Source organism: Ahaetulla prasina, chromosome 18 (assembly GCF_028640845.1).
Source record: "Ahaetulla prasina isolate Xishuangbanna chromosome 18, ASM2864084v1, whole genome shotgun sequence".
Lineage (NCBI taxonomy): Eukaryota > Metazoa > Chordata > Lepidosauria > Squamata > Colubridae > Ahaetulla > Ahaetulla prasina.
In genome coordinates, this window is record NC_080556.1 from 8,060,577 (window position 1) to 8,080,216 (window position 19,640).

General features: G+C 49.3%; 1 protein-coding gene across 2 annotated transcripts in view; it reads left to right on the forward strand.

Annotated features, from left to right (window-relative positions):
* The window catches only part of MTOR (mechanistic target of rapamycin kinase), a 95,024-nt gene that overhangs the window by 22,013 nt on the left and 53,371 nt on the right, over positions 1–19,640 (forward strand). The window contains exons 18-29 of one of the 2 annotated variants that reach the window (XM_058161019.1): positions 155–284; positions 1,512–1,762; positions 4,231–4,272; positions 4,962–5,048; positions 6,558–6,725; positions 8,187–8,299; positions 8,869–9,031; positions 11,951–12,043; positions 12,834–12,980; positions 14,006–14,148; positions 16,026–16,188; positions 17,785–17,930. In XM_058161019.1, coding sequence (XP_058017002.1) covers positions 155–284; positions 1,512–1,762; positions 4,231–4,272; positions 4,962–5,048; positions 6,558–6,725; positions 8,187–8,299; positions 8,869–9,031; positions 11,951–12,043; positions 12,834–12,980; positions 14,006–14,148; positions 16,026–16,188; positions 17,785–17,930 — 1,646 coding nt within the window. The remainder of the gene's footprint in view (positions 1–154; positions 285–1,511; positions 1,763–4,230; positions 4,273–4,961; positions 5,049–6,557; positions 6,726–8,186; positions 8,300–8,868; positions 9,032–11,950; positions 12,044–12,833; positions 12,981–14,005; positions 14,149–16,025; positions 16,189–17,784; positions 17,931–19,640) is intronic. The other variant, XM_058161020.1, reaches the window with a different exon arrangement.

Sequence of the window (19,640 nt, forward strand, 5' to 3'; positions counted from 1 at the left end):
CAAAGCTTTATCCCTCTTTTTCATGCCTGCCAGAAAAGGGGGGGCCACATGTCCTTTTTCGGGAGAAAGCGGGCCCAGGGAAACCGATTGCAGCAAATCAAACCTTCACCTTAACGTTGTTGGTTTTTTTTAAAATCCCCATTTTCACTCTTAGGCTATTCGCGTCCTTGGCCTCCTCGGAGCTCTGGATCCCTATAAACATAAGGTGAACATCGGTATGATTGACCAGTCCAGAGATGCTTCGGCCGTAAGCCTCTCGGAATCTAAATCGAGCCAAGATTCTTGTAAGTGAACTGAGGAAGGAACATTCTGAGTCAGCCTCTTGTCAAAAAAAAAAAAAAAAAAGCAGTCGTGTTATTTAGTAGTTAACTTTTTTTTAAAAAATCAGAAATTAGCTCTCTTGAGCTTGGGTAGCAATAGCAGTAGCATTTAGACTTATATACCGCTTCACGGTGCTTTATAGCTCTCTCTAAGCGGTTTACAGGGTCAGCCTCTTGCCCCCAACAATCTGGGTCCTCGTTTTATCGACCTCAGAAGGATGAAAGGCTGAGTCAACCTTGAGTCGGTCAGGATCGAACTCCTTGCAGTGGGCAGAGTTAGTCTGCCATACTGCATTCTAACCACAGGGAGGGACGGAAGGAAGGAAGGGGAGGGAAGGAGGGAGGGAGAGAGGGAGGAAGGAAGGAATAGCACTTAGACTTATATACCGCTTTACAGTGTTTTATAGCTCTCTCTAAGCGGTTTACAGGGTCAGCCTCTTGCCCCCAACAATCTGGGTCCTCGTTTTATCGACCTCAGAAGGATGGAAGGCTGAGTCAACCTTGAGTCGGTCAGGATCAAACTCCTTGCAGTGGGCAGAGTTAGCCTGCCATACTGCATTCTAATCACAGGGAGGGACGGAAGGAAGGAAGGGGAGGGAAGGAGGGAGGGAGAGAGGGAGGAAAGAAGGAAGGAAGGAAGGAAGGAATAGCACTTAGACTTATTTACCGCTTTACAGTGTTTTATAGCTCTCTCTAATGGGCAGAGTTAGTCTGCCATACTGCATTCTAACCACTGGGAAGGAAGGAAGGAAGGGAAGGAAGGAAGGAAGGAAGGAAGGAAGGAAGGAAGGAAGGAAGGAAGGAAGGAAGGAAGGAAGGAAGGAAGGAAGGAAAGGAAGGAAGGAAGGAAAGGAAGGAGGGAGGGAGGGAGGGGAGGGAGGGAAGGGAGCGAGGGAGGGAGGGAAGGAAGGAAAGGAAGGAGGATAGCAATAGCCCTTAGACTTATACACCTGCTTCACTGTGCTTTACAACCCTCTCTAAGACTAAATTGGATTATCGGAATCAAAATTAAAAAGCAACGACCATCATTCAGGGTTTCCAGTGCATTTGATGATTAGCTCCATCCTCCTCGAGGCTCTTTTATCTCAGATCCATAAAGTCATTACACACAGTCCAGTTTCGGCTTGCTTTGGATGTTGCTCACCCGTTGCGCTCTGCAGACCTTGAATGGAGCGTCTCTCTCCTTTCCAGCTGACTACAGCACCAGTGAGATGCTGGTTAACATGGGGAATCTCCCGCTGGACGAGTTCTATCCCGCCGTCTCCATGGTGGCGCTCATGAGGATCTTCCGGGACCAGTCCTTGTCCCATCACCACACCATGGTGGTCCAAGCCATCACCTTCATTTTCAAGTCCCTCGGGCTCAAGTGCGTGCAGTTCCTGCCTCAAGTGATGCCCACTTTTCTCAACGTCATTCGGGTTTGCGACGGGGCCATCCGGGAGGTGAGTGCGCCCCTGCGAGGAGTGGCTTCTCTTTCTCCTGTCCCCGGAAAGCAGAAATCGCTTCAAACAGCCAAGAAAAAATATTGAAAACGTGGCTCTTTTGAGAAGGGAGGGGGACAGAGGCTGGCTGAGTTATCTCTGCTGCCAGCGGGCTGAAGAAGTGAGTGGACATTTCCATTCCCTGGGGTGTGAGTTGTTGTTTTTTTTTGTTCCTGTTGGAAAATGGCACAATGCCAACGTTCTTCTCTTCTTCATCCTAAAGCAGAGGTGGGTTTCAGCAGGTTCTGACCAGTTCTGGAGAACCGGTAGCGGAAATTTTGAGTAGTTCGGAGAACCGGTAGTAAAAATTGCGACTGGCCCCGCCTCCCCCATCTCTTCTCTGCCTCCCGAGTCCCAGCTGATCGGGAGGAAATGGGGATTTTTGCAGTAACCTTCCCCTGGAGCGGGGTGGGAATGGAGATTTTACGGTGTCCTTCCCCTGCCACGCCCACCAAGCCATGCCACACCCACCAAACCACACCCACAGAACTGGTAGTAAAAAATTTTTTGAAACCCACAACTGTCCTAAAGATGGCTGCTCTATGACTTCCTTTTTAATGGCAAATACTCAGGGATGAAATGTAAAATTTATTACTACCGGTTCTGTGGGCGTGGCTTGGTGGTGGTGATGGGTAATGTGACTGGGTAGGTGTGGCCAACTTTTTTTAAAAAAAAACTTTTAAAAGCATTTTTTCTACAACCTCTTCAGTTGAAGAGGTTGTAAAAAAAAAAAAACTTTTAAAAGCCTCTGATGATCAGACAACTCAGCTGGGATCGCCAGTGGAAAAAAGGCTTTTAAAGGGTTCTGATGATCCCATCTGAGTTGCCTGATCGCCAGAACCTTTTAAAAGCATTTTTTTTTAAACAACCTCTTCGGCCAAAGAGCTTGTAGAAAAAATGCTTTTAAAGGGTTCTGACGATCCCAGCTGAGCCATGCGATCATCAGAGGCTTTTTTTTTTACTTTTAAAAGCATTGTTTGGCTGAAGAAAAAATGCTTTTAAAAGTAAAAAAACAAAATCTCTGATGATCGCGCAGCTCAGCTGGGGCGGGGGGGGGAGGGATTTTTGCTACCAGTTCTCCGAACCACCCGTCACCATCGCTACAGGATCGGACGATCCGATCTGAACCGGGAGCATTTCACTCCTGCAAATACTCCCAGGTGGAATTATTCTCCTTCCCAGAGAAAGGAAGCCTGTTTAGCTCAGTCCAGCTGTTCTTGGTGTGCTTCTGCCCAGTTGTTGTTCTCAAGTCTCTGTAATCGCTTACATGTTTTTGGGTTGCCCTCTTCAGAAGGGGAGAATGTAGCCCATCCCTACTGGCTAAGTTCTCCCAGCTCCTGGCCACCAGTTGTTAATCTGCTACTCTTTAGTGTCTTATTTTGCCTAAGGCTTACACATTCTGTGTTGCCCCAGGCCATGGTCAAAGGAGACCTTGATGTAACCTCTCACCAAAAAGCCATAATCATCTGCACAGGTCTATTGTGAAGGCCATTTGAAGATATGTGGACTTCAACTCCCAGAATCCCTTGGGAGCTGATGTTATCTTCAAACAGCCCAAGTGTTGAGAAACCCTGTTCCAACAGCAAGTTCATTGTAACTTGCAGGTGGAGATCTGTGGGGCAAAGAGAGAGAACACCTCATTCCTGGCCAGCCACTAGGTTGATACTGATAAACCCAGGTCTCAGTTTATCTCTTTGATCAAACCTTGACTGTAACTGCAAGAGGGAGAATGCAGCCCCGGGAAAAAAAGAAAGAAACAAAAAACAAAAAAAGGGATGGAGGGAAAAGGAGACAGAAGGAAGAGGGAGGGAGGGAAGGAGGGAGGGATGGAAGAGACAGAAGGAAGAGGGAGGGAGAGAGGGAGGGAGGGAGGGAAAAGGAGAGAAGGAAGAGGGAGGGAGGGATGGAAGAGACAGAAGGAAGAGGGAGGGAGAGAGGGAGGGAAGGAAAGGAGACAGAAGGAAGAGGGAGGGAGGGAAGGAAAGGAGACAGAAGGAAGAGGGAGGGATAGAGAGAGGGAGGGAAGAGGAGACAGAAGGAAGAAGGAGAGAAGGAGAGACAGTAGGGAGAGGGAGGGAGGCAAGGAAGGAAGAAGAGAAGGAAGAGGGAGAAAGGAAAGCAATAGAGAGGAAAGGAAGAACGGAAGAGAGGCAGGAAGGAAAGGAAGGAAGGAAAGGAGTCCAAGCAAAATCCATCCAGACTCAGCTTCAGCATTTACTGGAGCCCTGGAGCCCTGCATAACCTCATAGCTGGGAATCATAGCTGTGCTCTGGGTGGGAGCCATTCTAAAGAAGCTTTTGTAGACTCACCACCTCCCAGAACGAAACCGCCGAGTGGCTGCCACATTTTGGTAACCCGACCTTTGTTGCGTGACCAGACTCTGGGTCTGCCTTTGATGCACTTTGCCTACTGTCTTTAAAAATTTGCAGGTAAAAGAAGATGGTGATAGTGTGCTGGGGAGAAGAGCCGAGGTGGGTACACTTGGCATTTAAGTGCCCCGAAAAGGCACTTCCTGAGTTGGCTACAAAGCTTATCAAATTCCTAATCAAAGAATTAAGACGTGCTCTGGGCACCTTTTTTGCTACTTTTTTTTCACAGCACTCTCTCACTAATTTCCCCCAAACTGGTCCTTTTCTCTCTCTCTCTCTCTCCTCTGTTGCCTTGTCAAGGTGGATGATCAAGTGGATCCCAATTTGCACCAGTCCCGTAAAATCTCTCTCTCAGCCTGAAACTTTAACCGCCTCTCTTTTTTTTGCAAACTGCCTCGGTTTTCTGCTGTCTCTTTTCCCAAGGGAGGGTGCTGGGAAAGTTTACGGATGGCAGGGAAAAATTGCGCGTGTCTGAAGAAATGAAGAAAGGGCAAGGACAGGCTTGGAAAGCAGAGTTGGGAAACTTCGGGGTCTCTTTTGCTTTCTGGTGGTTTTTATTTGCATGCCCGAAACTTCTGCACTTGCCTGAATGCTTCGGAGTGCTTCTTCCCTGAGATTCCACGCAAGCGCGCAGCAGTGTTGGCAAAGCTGTGGTTGTGAGCCGTTGAATTGTGCTCGGGGAGACGGCAATGACACCAGAAGCGAACGGAAGACGTGAAGGGGAGGCGGGGGTGAGGATGGAAAGCCCCCTCAAAGCGCACCTGCCGTTTTTGCTCTTTCTCCCTTTCTAGTTCCTTTTCCAGCAGCTGGGAATGCTGGTCTCCTTTGTGAGAAGCCATATTCGACCTTACATGGATGAAATCGTGACCCTCATGAGAGTGAGTACCGGCCTTGAACATTTACGAGAAAACCCAGCTCGGAGGAAATGTTTTAAAAGAGGCAGATGTATGACTTCCTGGGCCTGAATTTCCTTTGGCATTAAGCAGCAGCTTATGAAAGGCCAAGTGAAAAAGGCAGTGGCACAATCAGTGGTGGGATTCAGCCAGTTCGCACCGATTCGGGAGAACCGGTTGTTGGAAGAACTCTTATTTTGTTTTTTTCCCCACTTTACAGGGCTAATCCTGTAAGGAACTGAAACGTTCTGGTGGTGTTTCTAGCCTAATCTTTGTTGCCCCGCTTACAGAAACTGCCTCTCTTGTTAAACCTTATTACATTGTAACAGCTAAAGCAAAGCACCCATCAACGTGAGTGACGCTGACTTGGCCATGGCCACACGGTCACCGAGCCACACCTACCCAGCTGGTCATTAGGGCAGAGAACTGGCTGTTAAATTATTTGAATCCCATCACTGGGGCACAAGGCATATATTAGGGTTAGTTCACAAATACGGAATCAAGAACAACATTTGTTCAGCTGGTTTGCAATATTTCCCTGGCTCTTCTGTTGAGAAAACAAATGCCAGCTTTTGGACACATTCATACCCGCCTTGCTGGAAAATGTATTTGAGAAGGATGTCCAGGAAAGGCAGGAGAGGGGAGGAATTTTAAGGCGGTGCAGAAAAGTTTAAAAAAAAAGTAGATGCTGCTGTCAAAGAGAAATTTTTGTTCTAAACTGTGAGAGGGGGAAATCCAGTCTCGGATGACTGCAGAGATTTGGTTTGGTCCATCGTAAAATTTTGAATATAAAGCAAATTTCCATCTTTCCGAGATAGAAGTGAAGCTTCTGATGCTGGAGTTAACCTTTGAACCAGAATAGAGAATAGAATAGAATAGAATAGAATAGAATAGAATAGAATAGAATAGAATAGAATAGAATAGAAAATATGGAATGGAATAGAATAGAATAGAATGGAATAGAAAAGAAAAGAAAAGAAAAGAAAATATGAGAATAGAATAAAATAGAATAGAATAGAATAGAATAGAACAGAATAGAAAATATGGAATGGAATAGAATAGAATAGAAAAGAAAATATGAGAATAGAATAGAATAGAATTTTTTTTATTAGCCAAGTGTGATTGGACATAGAAGGAATTTGTCTTGGTGCATAGGCTCCCAGTATACATAAAAAGACAAGATACATCCATCAAGAATCATAAGGTACAATACTTAATGATAGTCATAGGGTACAAATAAGCAATCAGGAAACAACCAATACCAATATAAATCATAAGGATACAAGCAACAAAGTTACAGTCATACAGTCATAAGTGGAAGGAGATGGGTGATGGGAACGATGAGAAGATTAATAGTAAGTGCAGACTTAGTGAATAGTTTGACTGTGTTGAGGGAATTATTTAACCTGTAATGACTGTAATTGTGAGTCAGTTCTTTTTCATGCTTTCTGTCTTAACATTACTCCCTTTCCACCTTTTTCCCACCCCGTCCAGGATTTCTGGGTGGTAAATAACTCCATCCAGAGCACGATTATCCTCCTCATCGAGCAGATAGTGGTGGCCCTCGGTGGCGAATTCAAGCTCTACCTTCCCCAGCTCATCCCGCACATGCTTCGCGTCTTCATGCACGACAGCAGCAGCACCCGCAGCGTATCCACCAAGGTGAGCCGGAGGGACACGGGTGGTTGCATCCCACACCAGGGTCTGATTCAAACTACGATCGGCCCTCAGAATCCTGGCCTGCTGCAGGCCTGGATAAGTTAATCATCCTGGATACATGCGGGGTTGGGCTTCAAAAACTTTAGCAAGGGGTTCTCTGCCCGGTTGCTGGGTAGGCGTGGCCATGGTGGGCGTGGCCTAGTCTGCCTCCTCCACCACGGCAGGGGTGGGGGCGTTTTTGCCCTCCCCGGCTCTGGAGGCTTTTCTTGATCATCTGGGAGGGTGAAGACGGCCTCCCCAGGTTCTGGAGGCCAGAAACTGGCCCATTTCCAGCCTTCCTGAACTTCTGGTAGGCCTGTTTTTCGCCCTTCCCAAGCCTCCGCGCACACCTGCATCCAAAATGGGCCGCATAGGGACTCCTGGGAGGGGTGGGGTGGGCGGGTCCAGCCAGGAGTGGGATTTGGGGATTCTCCAAACTGCACAGAATCTTAGCTAGAGGTTCTCCCGAACCCCCTGCGAACCCCCAGCAGCCCCACCCCTGGATATGCATCTTTCGTTCCCAGGAAGACCTAATGCAGGGGTGTCAAACTCAAAGCCCGTGGGCCGGATGCAGCCCGCGATGTAGGTCGGCTCCGGCCAAGGGGTTGTACTGGTCTACCCAATGCGAAGAGGAAACATGCCAGCAGTTTGGGGAGTGGTGTTAAGCTGGCCATGCCCACCCAGTTGATCATGCCTGCCCGGCCACCCGAGTTCAACCACAGCCCTGATGCGGCCCTCAATGAAATTGAGTTTGACACCCCTGACCCGAACGTCATTTGTTTCAGTTCTGCTAAAAACATTGAAGTGCGTGTCCCAATTGCTTTACGCTCACTCAAATAAATTAGGATTAGAGCAGAGGTAGTCAACCTTTTTATACCTACCGCCCATTTTTGTATCTCTATTAGTAGTAAAATTTTCTAACCGCCCACTGGTTCCACAGTAATGGTGATTTATAAAGTAGGTTGGGGGGGCGCTGGCTACCAGCTCTGCTTGTCTGTTACAGCTGGGTGGTGTGGGGGGAGATGCGCGAGCTATTCTGGGACGAGGCTCTTTTGTTTGCGGTCGCACTATAGCGCCATTTAGTTTCACTTACCTAACAACTAAACTTAGGCACGGGCGATACAAATCGTATATTTTCAGAAATTTAAATTGTCAGGGGGAATTTTATGAAAACCTAATGAAATTGTTTTTAAATAATTTTATGAAATTTTTTAAAAAGTCAATTAAATTTTAAAAAAAGGAAAGTGCTTCAGTATGGGACAAAACCCCTACCGCCCACCATGAAAGCTGGAACGCCCACTAGTGGGCGGTAGGGACCAGGTTGACTACCACTGGATTAGAGCACATGCCGGTGCTTAAACCCAGAGTGGCTGTTTTGAACCTTGCCCTCGGTTCCTACTGAGTTTGCTTTCCGTCTTTTTCCAGCTGCTGAATGCCATCCAGTTGTTTGGAGCCAATCTGGACGATTACCTGCACTTATTGCTGCCTCCCATTGTGAAGCTCTTCGATGCCCCCGATGCCCCCCTGTCTGCTCGCAAGTAAGAATGGATGTTGTCCACATACGCATCTTCGCCGTTTTACAGGCTTTTAAGAAAAGATGCTTGCCGGTGCTGTCCAAATACTTAAATTTTGTTCTCGCAAGGATGTCCAAACTTGTTCCTTGTTTATCTGGGTCTAGTGTGTGTGTGTGTTTGCGATTGTTTCAACCCCTACCCTCAAAACGACACTATAGAGCACTGCACACCAGAACAACAAGACACAAGAACAGTTTTTTCCCGAAGGCCATCACTCTGCTAAACAAATAATTCCATCAACACTGTCAGACTATTTACTGAATCTGCACTACTATTAATCGTCTCATAGTTCCCATCACCAATCTCTTTCCACTTATGACTGTATGACTGTAACTTGTTGCTGGCAATCCTTATGATTTATATTGATATATTGACCATCAATTGTGTTGTAAATGTTGTACCTTGATGAACGTATCATTTCTTTTATGTACACTGAGAGCATATGCACCAAGACAAATTCCTTGTGTGTCCAATCACACTTGGCCAATAAATTCTATTCTATTGCCGTGCTTTTGTTTTCTCCCTTCTTCCAGAGCTGCCTTGGAAACCGTGGACCGATTAACGGAGTCCCTTGACTTCACGGATTACGCTTCGCGGATTATCCACCCCATCGTGCGAACACTCGACCAGAGCCCAGAGCTGCGCACAACTGCCATGGACACGCTCTCCTCCCTGGTCTTCCAGCTGGGGAAAAAGGTAACGTGGGCATTATTTTCCCAAGGAGAGAGATCCTGACTTCACTGGATTTTAAATCCTTTCCTTTGAAATATATCAAGAACCGTTGCTGGAACTGGGTATGTCTAGTTCAGGGGTCGGCAGCCTTAAACACTCAAAACAGCCACAAAGGTCCTAACCAGGAGCCCCCGGTTCAATTCTGGAGCCGATCGGAAGTCCGGTTCCCCCATCATAGTCTCCTCTTAGTGCGGCGTCCTTTTTCCTCTGCTGACCGGAAGTCCGGTTCCCCCACCACAGAGTCTCCTCCTAGCATGGTGTCCTTTTTCCTCTGCTGACCGGAAATCCGGTTCCCCCACCATAGAGTCTCCTCCTAGCATGGTGTCCTTTTTCCTCTGCTGACTGGAAGTCTGGTTTCCCCACCATAGAGTCTCCTCCTAGCACGGCATCCTTTTTCCTCTACCTGCCCTAACCGAAAGCCCGATCAACTGTGGAGCCGACTGGCAACAGGGAGCCTGTTGTGTCTCCTCCGATCTCACCACAGCCGGGGCCTTCTTATCTGCTTCCGAACACAGAGGAATTTCCTAGTATGCCTCCCGGCCCCAGCCCTGGCTCCATGCCCAGACAGGCTGAAGAGGAGGAAATACCTCCAGCCGCCAGCTCTGGCTCCATGCCCAGGCAAACGGAGCAACTAGACCCCTCCCCCTCCTCCACAGCATGTGAGCCTGAGGGAGGTCAATTGCCAACAGCTGCAGACTGGAGTGACCCTCGCGTCAGAAGACTTGATAGGCGGCAGCGTCAGAAGGAAGGGAGGGGCAGGCCTGGATAAGTGCTGAGTCATGGAGCCACACCCCATGGCCTATATAAAGGATCTGCTTTCTGGCATTCTCTGAGTCAGGCAAAGTCTAAACATATCTTGCTGAAGTCACTTTCTGGTCTCCTGCCTGCCCTGAGGACTTTGCTAGGACTTTGGCAGAGCTGCAGAGGCACGCCTGATTCGGATTTCCCTGACCCGGCCGTCAGCGGAGGAGTGGGACACGACAGAGCCGCAGCAGAGGGACGAAAGAGCCACATGCGGCTCCAGAGCTGCAGGTTGCTGACCCCTGGTCTAGTTTAACGAAAAGAAGGACTAGGGGAGACATGATAGCAGTCTTCCAATATCTCAGGGGTTGCCCCAAAGAAGAGGGAGTCAAGCTATTCTCCAAAGCACCTGAAGGCAGGACAAGAAGCAATGGGTGGAAACTCATCAAGGAAAGAAGCAACCTTGAACTAAGGAGGAATTTCCCCACAGTGAGAATAATCAATCAGTGGAACAGCTTGCCACCAGAACTAGTGGCTGCTCCCACACTGGGAGGCTTTAAAAAGAGACTGAACAACCATTGGTCTGGAATGGTATAGGGCCGTGATGGCAAACCTATGGCACGTGTGCCAGAGGTGGCATGCAGCGCCCTCTCTTTGGCATGCGAGCCATTGCCCCAGTTCTGGTCCCCCGCGCATGCGCCTCCCGCCAGCCAGCTGGTCTTTGGGTCTCTGCCGTGCATGCGCGGGGAGCGGGCCACATGTGGGGAGACCGCACATGCAGGGGGCACATGCGCATGTGGGGGGGTGGGGTGCATGCGAGGGGGCCACACACGCATTGCATTTTTGGGGTTTGGGCGCGTGAGCGCTTTGGGCACTCGGGGTCCGGAAAAGGTTAGCCATCGCTGGTATAGGGTTTCCTGCCTGTGCAGGGGGATAGACTAGAAGACCTCCAAAGTCCCTTCAAACTCTGTTATTCTGTATTCTGTAAATAGTTCCTTAGGTGATTGGGGAAGTGACACCGTAAGTCTGACCTTTTAACGAGACATTAGATCCTATAGGTTTTGAATGAAGTGTTGGCTACGTCCTCGATGTCGTGTCCCACTCCTCCGCTGATGGCCGGGTCAGGGAAATCCGAATCAGGCTTGCCTCTGCAGCTCTGCCCAAAGTCCTAGCAAAGTCCTCAGAGCAGGCAGGAGACCAGAAAGTGACTTCAGCAAGATATGTTTAGACTTTGCCTGACTCAGAGAATGCCAGAAAGCAGATCCTTTATATAGGCCATGGGGTGTGGCTCCATGACTCAGCACTTATCCAGGCCTGCCCCTCCCTTCCTTCTGTTGCCTCCGCCTATCAAGTCTTCTGACGCGAGGGTCACTCCAGTCGGCAGCTGTTGGCAATTGACCTCCCTCAGGCTCACATGCTGTGGAGGAGGGGGAGGGGTCTAGTTGCTCCATTTGCCTGGGCATGGAGCCAGAGCTGGGGGCTGGAGATACTTCCTCCTCTTCAGCCTGTCTGGGCATGGAGCCAGGGCTGGGGCCGAGAGGTGCTTCCTCCTCCTCAGCCTGTCTGGGCATGGAGCCAGGGCTGGGGCCGGGAGGCATACTAGGACATTCCTCCGTGTTCAGAAGCAGATAAGAAGGCCCCGGCTGTGGTGAGATCGGACGAGACACAACACTCTAGGGCAGGAGTCTCCAACCTTAGCTCCCAGCTGCAATTCTGGGAGTTGCAGTCCACAAGTCTTAAAGTGGCCAAGGTTGGAGACCCCTGCTCTAGGGTTTTTTATTGCAAAACATGAATCCTACCTCTTTAAACAGGTCAGTGGCGCTTGAAAATTTAGAAGGTTGCTTTGGCCCAAAACTTAACACAATAACAAGGAGCTGTAAAAGATTCCACAGCTGAAAGAAAAAACTCCGTTAAACGTAACCCTCTCTTATTAAAAAAATTAATGATTTTCCTCAAACTGTTTCGAAAGAATGCATCAAACGTGATAGGTTGGCTCTCAGGGCTGCATCCCTGTGCAGATTACATTTTTTAAAAATTTCACTCTTGGCGTTTGTTCTGAGCTGCTGCTTCTCTTCCGTTGTCGTCCTTGCCAAAGAAAAGAAAGTCTTCCAGGTGCTAATCTTCTCCTTCTCACCCCTGCAGTATCAGATCTTTATCCCGATGGTGAACAAAGTCTTGGTGCGTCACAGGATAAACCACCAACGATACGACGTCCTCATCTGCAGGATTGTGAAGGTCAGTGACCTCCTCAAGAAGCCGAAATGAGATGGCAGGATAAAAGCTGTTCATTTGAAGGACACCTGTCTCTCATCTCTGCTCCTGCCCTGAGCTTTTCAAAGCACCTGAATTTCACTTTAATTCCATAATGTTCCTTAATTTATTTATGTGTGTGTGTGTGTGTGTGTTTGTGTATATATGTGTGTATATATGTATGTGTGTATATATATATTCGGGTCTTTTCCCGTGTAAGGTTGAGAGTATCTTGGCGACGTTTCGACGAGGTCTCACTCATCATCTTCAGGCTGGTGTCTTCGGCTTCGTGCTTCTCGAGCATGAAGCCGAAGACACCAGCCTGAAGATGATGAGTGAGACCTCGTCAAAATGTCACCAAGATACTCTCAACCTTACACAGGAAAAGACCCGAATGAGTTTCTCAGGCCCCAGTACATAGTATTTATTAATCAATGATTCCCCCCACCCAGTTTCCATGTAGATCAAGTAAAGTTCCCGTTGTTATGGGAACTTATCTGTCTCACTTGCACACCTGCGAAATCGTCCATGAAAGTTTCCAGTTTCTCACAAACTACACTGGACCTGTAGAAGTTTCATTTTCTCTACTTAAGCCTCCCGTAACTAACACCTCTCCTCCCCCCCCCCGCTTCCTTTAATGACAAGTTGAAACGATGAGACACGTAGATGCCAATCTTTCACTCTGGAGTCTGGACTCTTCCATTTGGCCACAAGCTATGCCCCAAATATAAAGCTAGGTTCGGTTTTGATGAACAGCTACTCTGCTCTGCATTAGGGCTACACCCTCGCGGATGAAGAAGATGACCCCCTGATATACCAGCACCGGATGCAGAGGAGCAGCCAAGGAGAGGCCCTGCCCAGCGGCCCAGTTGAAACGGGGCCCATGAAGAAGCTGCACGTCAGCACCATCAACTTACAGAAGGTAAAAACCTTGGGGCTGCGATGGGCCGAGATGCACTTCTCAACATTAGCAGGACCAGTTTGTGATGATCTAGCATAGGGGTGTCAAACTCAGTTTCATTGAGGGCCACATCAGGGTTGTGTTTGTCCTTGGGGGGCCGGGGTGGGCAGGGCCAGGGTGAGTGTGGCCAGCTTGACATCACTTCTGTCAGGGGCACTTGTGATGGCCAAGTGCTAAGGCAGGACTTCCCTCAGACCCTCCCTCCCTCTCTTTATAATCCCCTTCCTTCCTTCCTTTCTTCCTTCCTTCCTTCCCTTCTTTTTCCTTCCTTCTTCCTTCGCCTTCCTTCTTCTTTCCCCACTTTATTTTTCCTTCCTTGCACTCTTCCCATCTTCCCTTCTTTTTCTTTCTCTTTCCTCTTTCCCTGTCCCTTCTTGCATGTTCAAGTGCAAAAGGGGAAACATTTCTCATTTTTTTTTATTTGCATTTATATCCTGCCCTTCTCCGAAGACTCAGGGCGGCTTACATTATGTCAAGCAATAGTCTTCATCCATTTGTATATTATATACAAAGTCAACTTATTGCCTCCAACAATCTGGGCCCTCATTTTATCTACCTTATAAAGGATGGAAGGCTGAGTCAACCTTGGGCCTGGTGGGACTTGAACTTGCAGTAATTGCAAGCAGCTGTGTTAATAACAGACAGACTTAGCAGTCTGAGCCACAGAGGCCCTGGTTTTGTTTTTAGTTTGTTTTGCTAGCCCTCTGCCAGCAAAAACTGAGCTTGTTTTCGTTGCCAGAGGGCTGCAGGAAGTCATTGCAGCCGAAAAATGGCCCCCCGGGGGGGGGACATGCACAGCCCTCTCGGACTCTGTTTTTGCTGGCAGAAGCAGCGCGGGACATTAAGCCCCAGAAGTTTTTCACTGAATTTCAGCAACATGATTTTGGGGAGGGGGGGGCCTTTCAGGGCTGCAGAAGTGGTCAGTTTTTCTGGCCCTGACGAGTAGCTGATTGCAGCAACTCACAGAAGAGCACTTTGCATTCCAGGCCTGGGGAGCAGCCCGAAGAGTTTCCAAGGACGATTGGTTGGAATGGCTGAGGCGGCTGAGCCTGGAGCTGTTGAAAGACTCCTCATCGCCCTCACTGCGCTCGTGCTGGGCCTTGGCTCAGGCCTACAACCCCATGGCCAGGTAGAAATCCAACATCAATCCAGGGAGAAGACAAAGAAGTGTCCACTTGGTTGTTTAATGCAAGTGTAAAAAAAAAATGTTTAAGGGAAGTGTGTGTGTGTGTGTGTGATAGTAGAAGTGTTTTGGTCTGGGATGTGAATCCCAAAGGTGTTTTTTTCAAGAGTCAACGGGACTTCTTTGTGGACTCCCCAAAATCCACAAAGAAGGAACTCCACTCAGACCAATTGTCAGCAGCATCAACTCTTGTCTCCTACAACTCTCTGGGCGTCCAGTCCCCAGGCCTTACGAATGCAGAAACGAACAAGCTGTGGAAACGGTTGGTACTTGTTTATTCAAACACAAATGAGTTTTGACAGTTGCAAAGTCAGTGCTGGGAGCAAACTGCCTCCCAGTGCTCTATAGCAGGGGTCTCCAACCTCGGCAACTTTAAGCCTGGAGGACTTCAACTCCCAGAAACCCCCCAGCCAGCAAAGCTGGCTGGGGAATTCTGGGAGTTGAAGTCCGCCAGGCTTAAAGTTGCCAAGGTTGGAGACCGCTGCTCTATATATATAGGCAAGACCACGCCCCGTCCCACCAAGCAGCATCCGGCTTCTCATCAGCAGTCCACCATCTGGTGCTTGCGCTTCCGGGCTCCGTCTGGTCTCCGACTGCCAATCAGTTGGGCTTCGGAGATCCGCCAGTCAGCTGTGTGGGTGGCGGGAGAATGCCGCTATCAGCCTTGCGTTCGTGACTGCTGCGATCGAAGCCGACGCCGTCCCAGCTGAGCATTTTGTTACCGGCCAGGTCATTGCTGCGCCGTTGTTCCCTCCATCGTGGCGGCTTCCATTTCCCACCTCCCATCCACCTATGGCAAGCCGTTTGGGGATTGACAACCACATCGTGGAACGTTTAAGCACTTTATTAGCTCCTCCAGGTGGCAACACCACGCATCACATCAACAATTCATGGGACGTCGCCAGCAAGGTTTGGGAACTAAAACTGGACCCAAACGAGACCATGGTTTCCCATGATGTGACTTCCCTCTTCACCTGCATTCCGCAAGAAAGCCCAGTTGCCTCTTGGAATAAAAGCACCTTTGGGACAGCCATGATCTGGGTGACTGAGAATCTCCCTAGACATTTGGAATGTGGATTTTCGGAGGCTGATGGTCCTGGGTGTTTCGGTGAGAACCTGAATGTTTTGCAGCAAAGGTTAAATCGATTGCATGCTGTGCATTTGAAGATGAACATATCCAAGACTCCCGTATTTTTTGGTGTATAAGATGCACCTTAATTTTGGGAGAGGAAAACAATAAAAAAAGAATTCTGCCTAGCAGAGCCATACTGGTCTACTTGCCTTTTTTTGGAAGCGCATCGGTCCACCTTCTTTAAAAATAGAGGCACCGGTCTACTAATTGCCTTTTTTTTTGGGAGCACACCGGTCCACCTTCTTTAAAAATAGAGGCACTGGTCTACTAGCTGCCTACAGCGCTGATCAGCTGTAGTGCGGCCCTTTGAAGCGCCATGGCAGATGCAAGACCATTTTCATGAGGATGCGCGGCTGTGCAACGCACAGAGGCTGACAACCTCCGAAGGGTGCGCGGGGGGGCGCAGGTGGTGCGGGGCTGCATTCGGTGTATAAGACGCACCCAGATTTTCACCCTCTTTTTTGGGGGTAAAAAGGTGCGTCTTATACACCGAAAAATACGGTAAGTACTTGGCTGGGGGATTCTGGTAGCTGAAGTCCGCCAGGCTGAAAGTTGCCCAGATTGGAGACCTCTGCTCTAATGAGATGTGGGTCTGGGTTCAGTCTGGATCAGTGAAGTGGTATGTTCAATATTGGCAGACTTACTGTTCCATTCTCTGTATCCCCCTTTTGCTCCCCCACCCACAACCCAGAGATCTGTTCAATGCGGCCTTTGTTTCATGCTGGTCTGAGCTGAACGAAGACCAACAGGATGAGCTGATCCGGAGCATCGAGCTGGCACTGACATCTCAGGATATTGCTGAGGTCACCCAGACCCTGCTCAATTTGGCCGAGTTCATGGAGCACAGCGACAAGGTAAAGCACGTTAGGGGTAGAATTTTTCTGACTTTCTTTTTAACAACTTTGCTCTGATCTCACGAAGAGGCAGGTGACTTTGCTGATAGTGCAGAAATAGCAATAGCGCTTAGACTTATATACTGCTTCGCGGTGCTTTACAGCCCTCTCTAAGCAGTTTACAGAGTCGGCATCTTGGTTTTTATCGACCTTGGAAGGATGGAAGGCTGAGTCAACCTTGAGTCGCTCAGGATTGAACTGTGGGCAGTGGGCAGAGTAAGCCTGCAATACTGCATTCTAACCACGGCACCAAGTGGCACGGTGGCTCAAACGGCTTAATGATGCCGCAGATGGTCTCGGCTCCAGTGGTTCGACTTCTAGCACTGCGTGGCAGGGTGAGCTCCTGTCACTTGCCTCAGTGTCTGTCCACCTAACCATTCAAAAGCATGTTCTGTGCAAGTAGATAGATAGGTACCACTTTGGTGGGGAGACGAGCTGGTGCTCTATGCAGGCAGTCAGATCCCGGGGTGGCTCTGAACCTTCCCGGTTACGGTGCCTGTTTGCAAGGCAGCCCCGGGAAAGGAGGGGGGGCCTTGGTGATACTGCCAGAAGAACCACTTGTCTTTCTCTCTGGTGCAAAGCCAGCTCGCCCTCCTGGGCCACACCTTAAGAAGCACGCAAGCATTTCCTATCATAGGGTTGGTACCTTGGCAAGCCAAACTACAGCTCTGCAGTAGCATTGTAGTCTTCTGGCTACTGAACAATGCCATACGTTAATAATAGTAATAAGAATAACAACAATAATAATAACCACTGTGCCTTCAGGGTTAATTAGAAATAATCAATAGTAAAACTAATTAGAAATAAGCTTGCATTTAATTGCTTACCTAACGTTCTCTAGATCTGAGTTCCCCAACCTTTCCGAGTTGGTGGCCCAGGATGGGGTGGGGGGGGAAGAGAGGGGATGGTTTTGTGGGAGGGGCAAGCACATGCGAGTGTGCGTACAAGCGTGCACATCCGTTGCTCGTGCAAGTGGGGGCAGTGAATGCTCACGATGCTTGTGGCGACACTGAAGCAGGGTTGCGCACGCACAGACAAGTGCATCAATGGTGGGTTTCAAATTTTTTAACTACCGGTTCTGTGGATGTGGCTTGGTGGATGTGGCATGGCTTGGTGGGTGTGGCTTGGTGGGCGTGGCAGGGGAAGGATACTGTAAAATCGCCATTCCCACCCCACTCCAGGGGAAGGATACTGCAAAATCCCTATTCCCTCCCGACTCCAGGGGAAGGTTACTGCAAAATCCCCATTCCCTCCCCACTCCAGGGGAAGGTTACTGCAAAAATCCCCATTCCCTCACTATCAGCTGGGACTCAGGAGGCGGAGAATAGATGGGGGCGGGGCCAGCCAGAATGTTTACTACCGGTTCTCCGAACTACTCAAAATTTCCGCTACCGGTTCTCCAGAACTGGTCAGAACCTGCTGAAACCCACCTCTGATGTGCGTGCATTGGCCAGCTACTCCGGCCCAGTCACAGGTTGGAGACCCCGGCTCTAGATTGCCCTGGAGGCTTGCACTCCATCACAGCCCTGATACTTTTGCCCGGCTTCCTCCACGCAGGGACCGCTGCCATTGGGGGACGATAACGGCATCGTCTTATTGGGAGAACGGGCTGCCAAATGCCGAGCCTATGCCAAGGCGCTACACTACAAAGAGCTGGAATTTCAGAAGGGGCCCTCACCAGCCATCCTTGAGTCGCTCATCAGGTAGGCTGTTTCCCCTTTATTCTCTCGGTTGGTAAGCCCATGTGACAGAGGAGGCAGCTGTACGTTTCTCTGGAAGTCCTTCTACCACAGACAATTCCAGAGCAAGGATTGGAGGTATCCCTGGGCTTGACAATACCTGCATCTGTTTCTCGCTTGGGGAAAATTGTCCAGAGCCGTGATGGCGAACCGATGGCACACGTGCCGGAAGTGGCATGCAGAACCACTCTATGGGCACGCCAGCCGTCGCCCACTGTTCTTCTACATGCCAGCTAGCTGGTCCTCACATCCGCGGGAGCACCAAAAACCAGAAGAGCTGATCCCTGGCGCACTTGTGCGTGCCAGGAAGCTGAGCTTCCGGTTTTCAGCATGCGCATGCTCGCCAGCTGGTCTTCACGCGCGCATGCGTGCCAGAACTTGGAAAACCAGGTGACCGGCGCACATGCAGACACCGGAAACTGGAAGCTCAGCTTCCCGGCGCACACTAGGGAACTGCTCTTCCGGTTTGCAGCGCTCCTGCGCGTGCACGCCAGGGAGCTGTTCTTCCGGTTTCCAGTGGTCCCCCGCGCGCTCCCCTTTCGGCAGTTGATACCGAAAAGGTTCTCCAACACTGATCTAGAGTAAAGGAAGAAAGTGGATTTTTTTTTTTTTAAACAGGAAACACAACATTGTGTGAAAAAATATTCATGCTCAGTTCTTTCCTTCCCTTTGCATAGTAAGTAGACAGAGCCAAAAACCTCAGCACCAATATCCACCTGATATTATCCAGAGGTCTTTTTTTCGTGGGGTGGAGGCCGGAGTGAAATCTACTTACCTTCCTTACCGGTTTGGAAGTGCGTGTGCTGCGCGCATCACATGTGTGCGCAGACCTTCTGCGCATGCGCAAAACCTTCTGTGCAAGTGCAGAAGGTAAAAAACACATTACTTCCTGGTTAAAACCAGGAAGTAATAACAGCCAGGCGGATGGGCAGAGCTTCACTCTACCATCACTACCGGATCGCCGAACTACTGGCCACGATCGCTACCGGATCACACGATCCAGTTGGAACCGGGAGCATTTCACCCCTGAGTGGAGGAGAGTCTCAATGTCTCTTTGTCACTGGAACAAAAACTTATAGCTCTCTTCTGCCTGTAGCCAAATGACCCTTTTGCAACCTCAGATTCTTCACAGTGTTGACACCAGATTAGACACAAACACACACACACACACACACACACACACCGTGTTGGTCGACATTTCCAGACATTCTCCTCGACTGGAAACGTTTTTGTCCCGAGGACTATATACTTGGCCTCAAACTCAGTTTTAAAATCAAGAGGATTTTATTATACTATGGGATGGGAAAGGGGTGTTTGGACAGAGCGCTGTTTGGTTTACAACTGCAAAAAGATATCCTAAGCATCCGATTTCCATAAGTGGAGCAATCCACTATGCAATAAGTTTGGCAAAACTCTGGCGTAGCTTCTCCCTCCCCCCCCCCCCCCCCCACACACACATCCTGCCCGAGATTCCAGTCCACCAGGGAAATAAACAAAGGCAAATCTACGTTAATTCAGGGGAATAGGTGAACATCCCGATAAGAGAACATTGTTGTCAGAAAGATCCAGAGATGTTCAGGTGGAAGCTGAAAGAGGCGAGCACCTGCCTTGCTGCTGATGGAGAGCATTTCCCATATGTAAGCTCATTCTTGACATCAGTGATGGTGCTTCCCC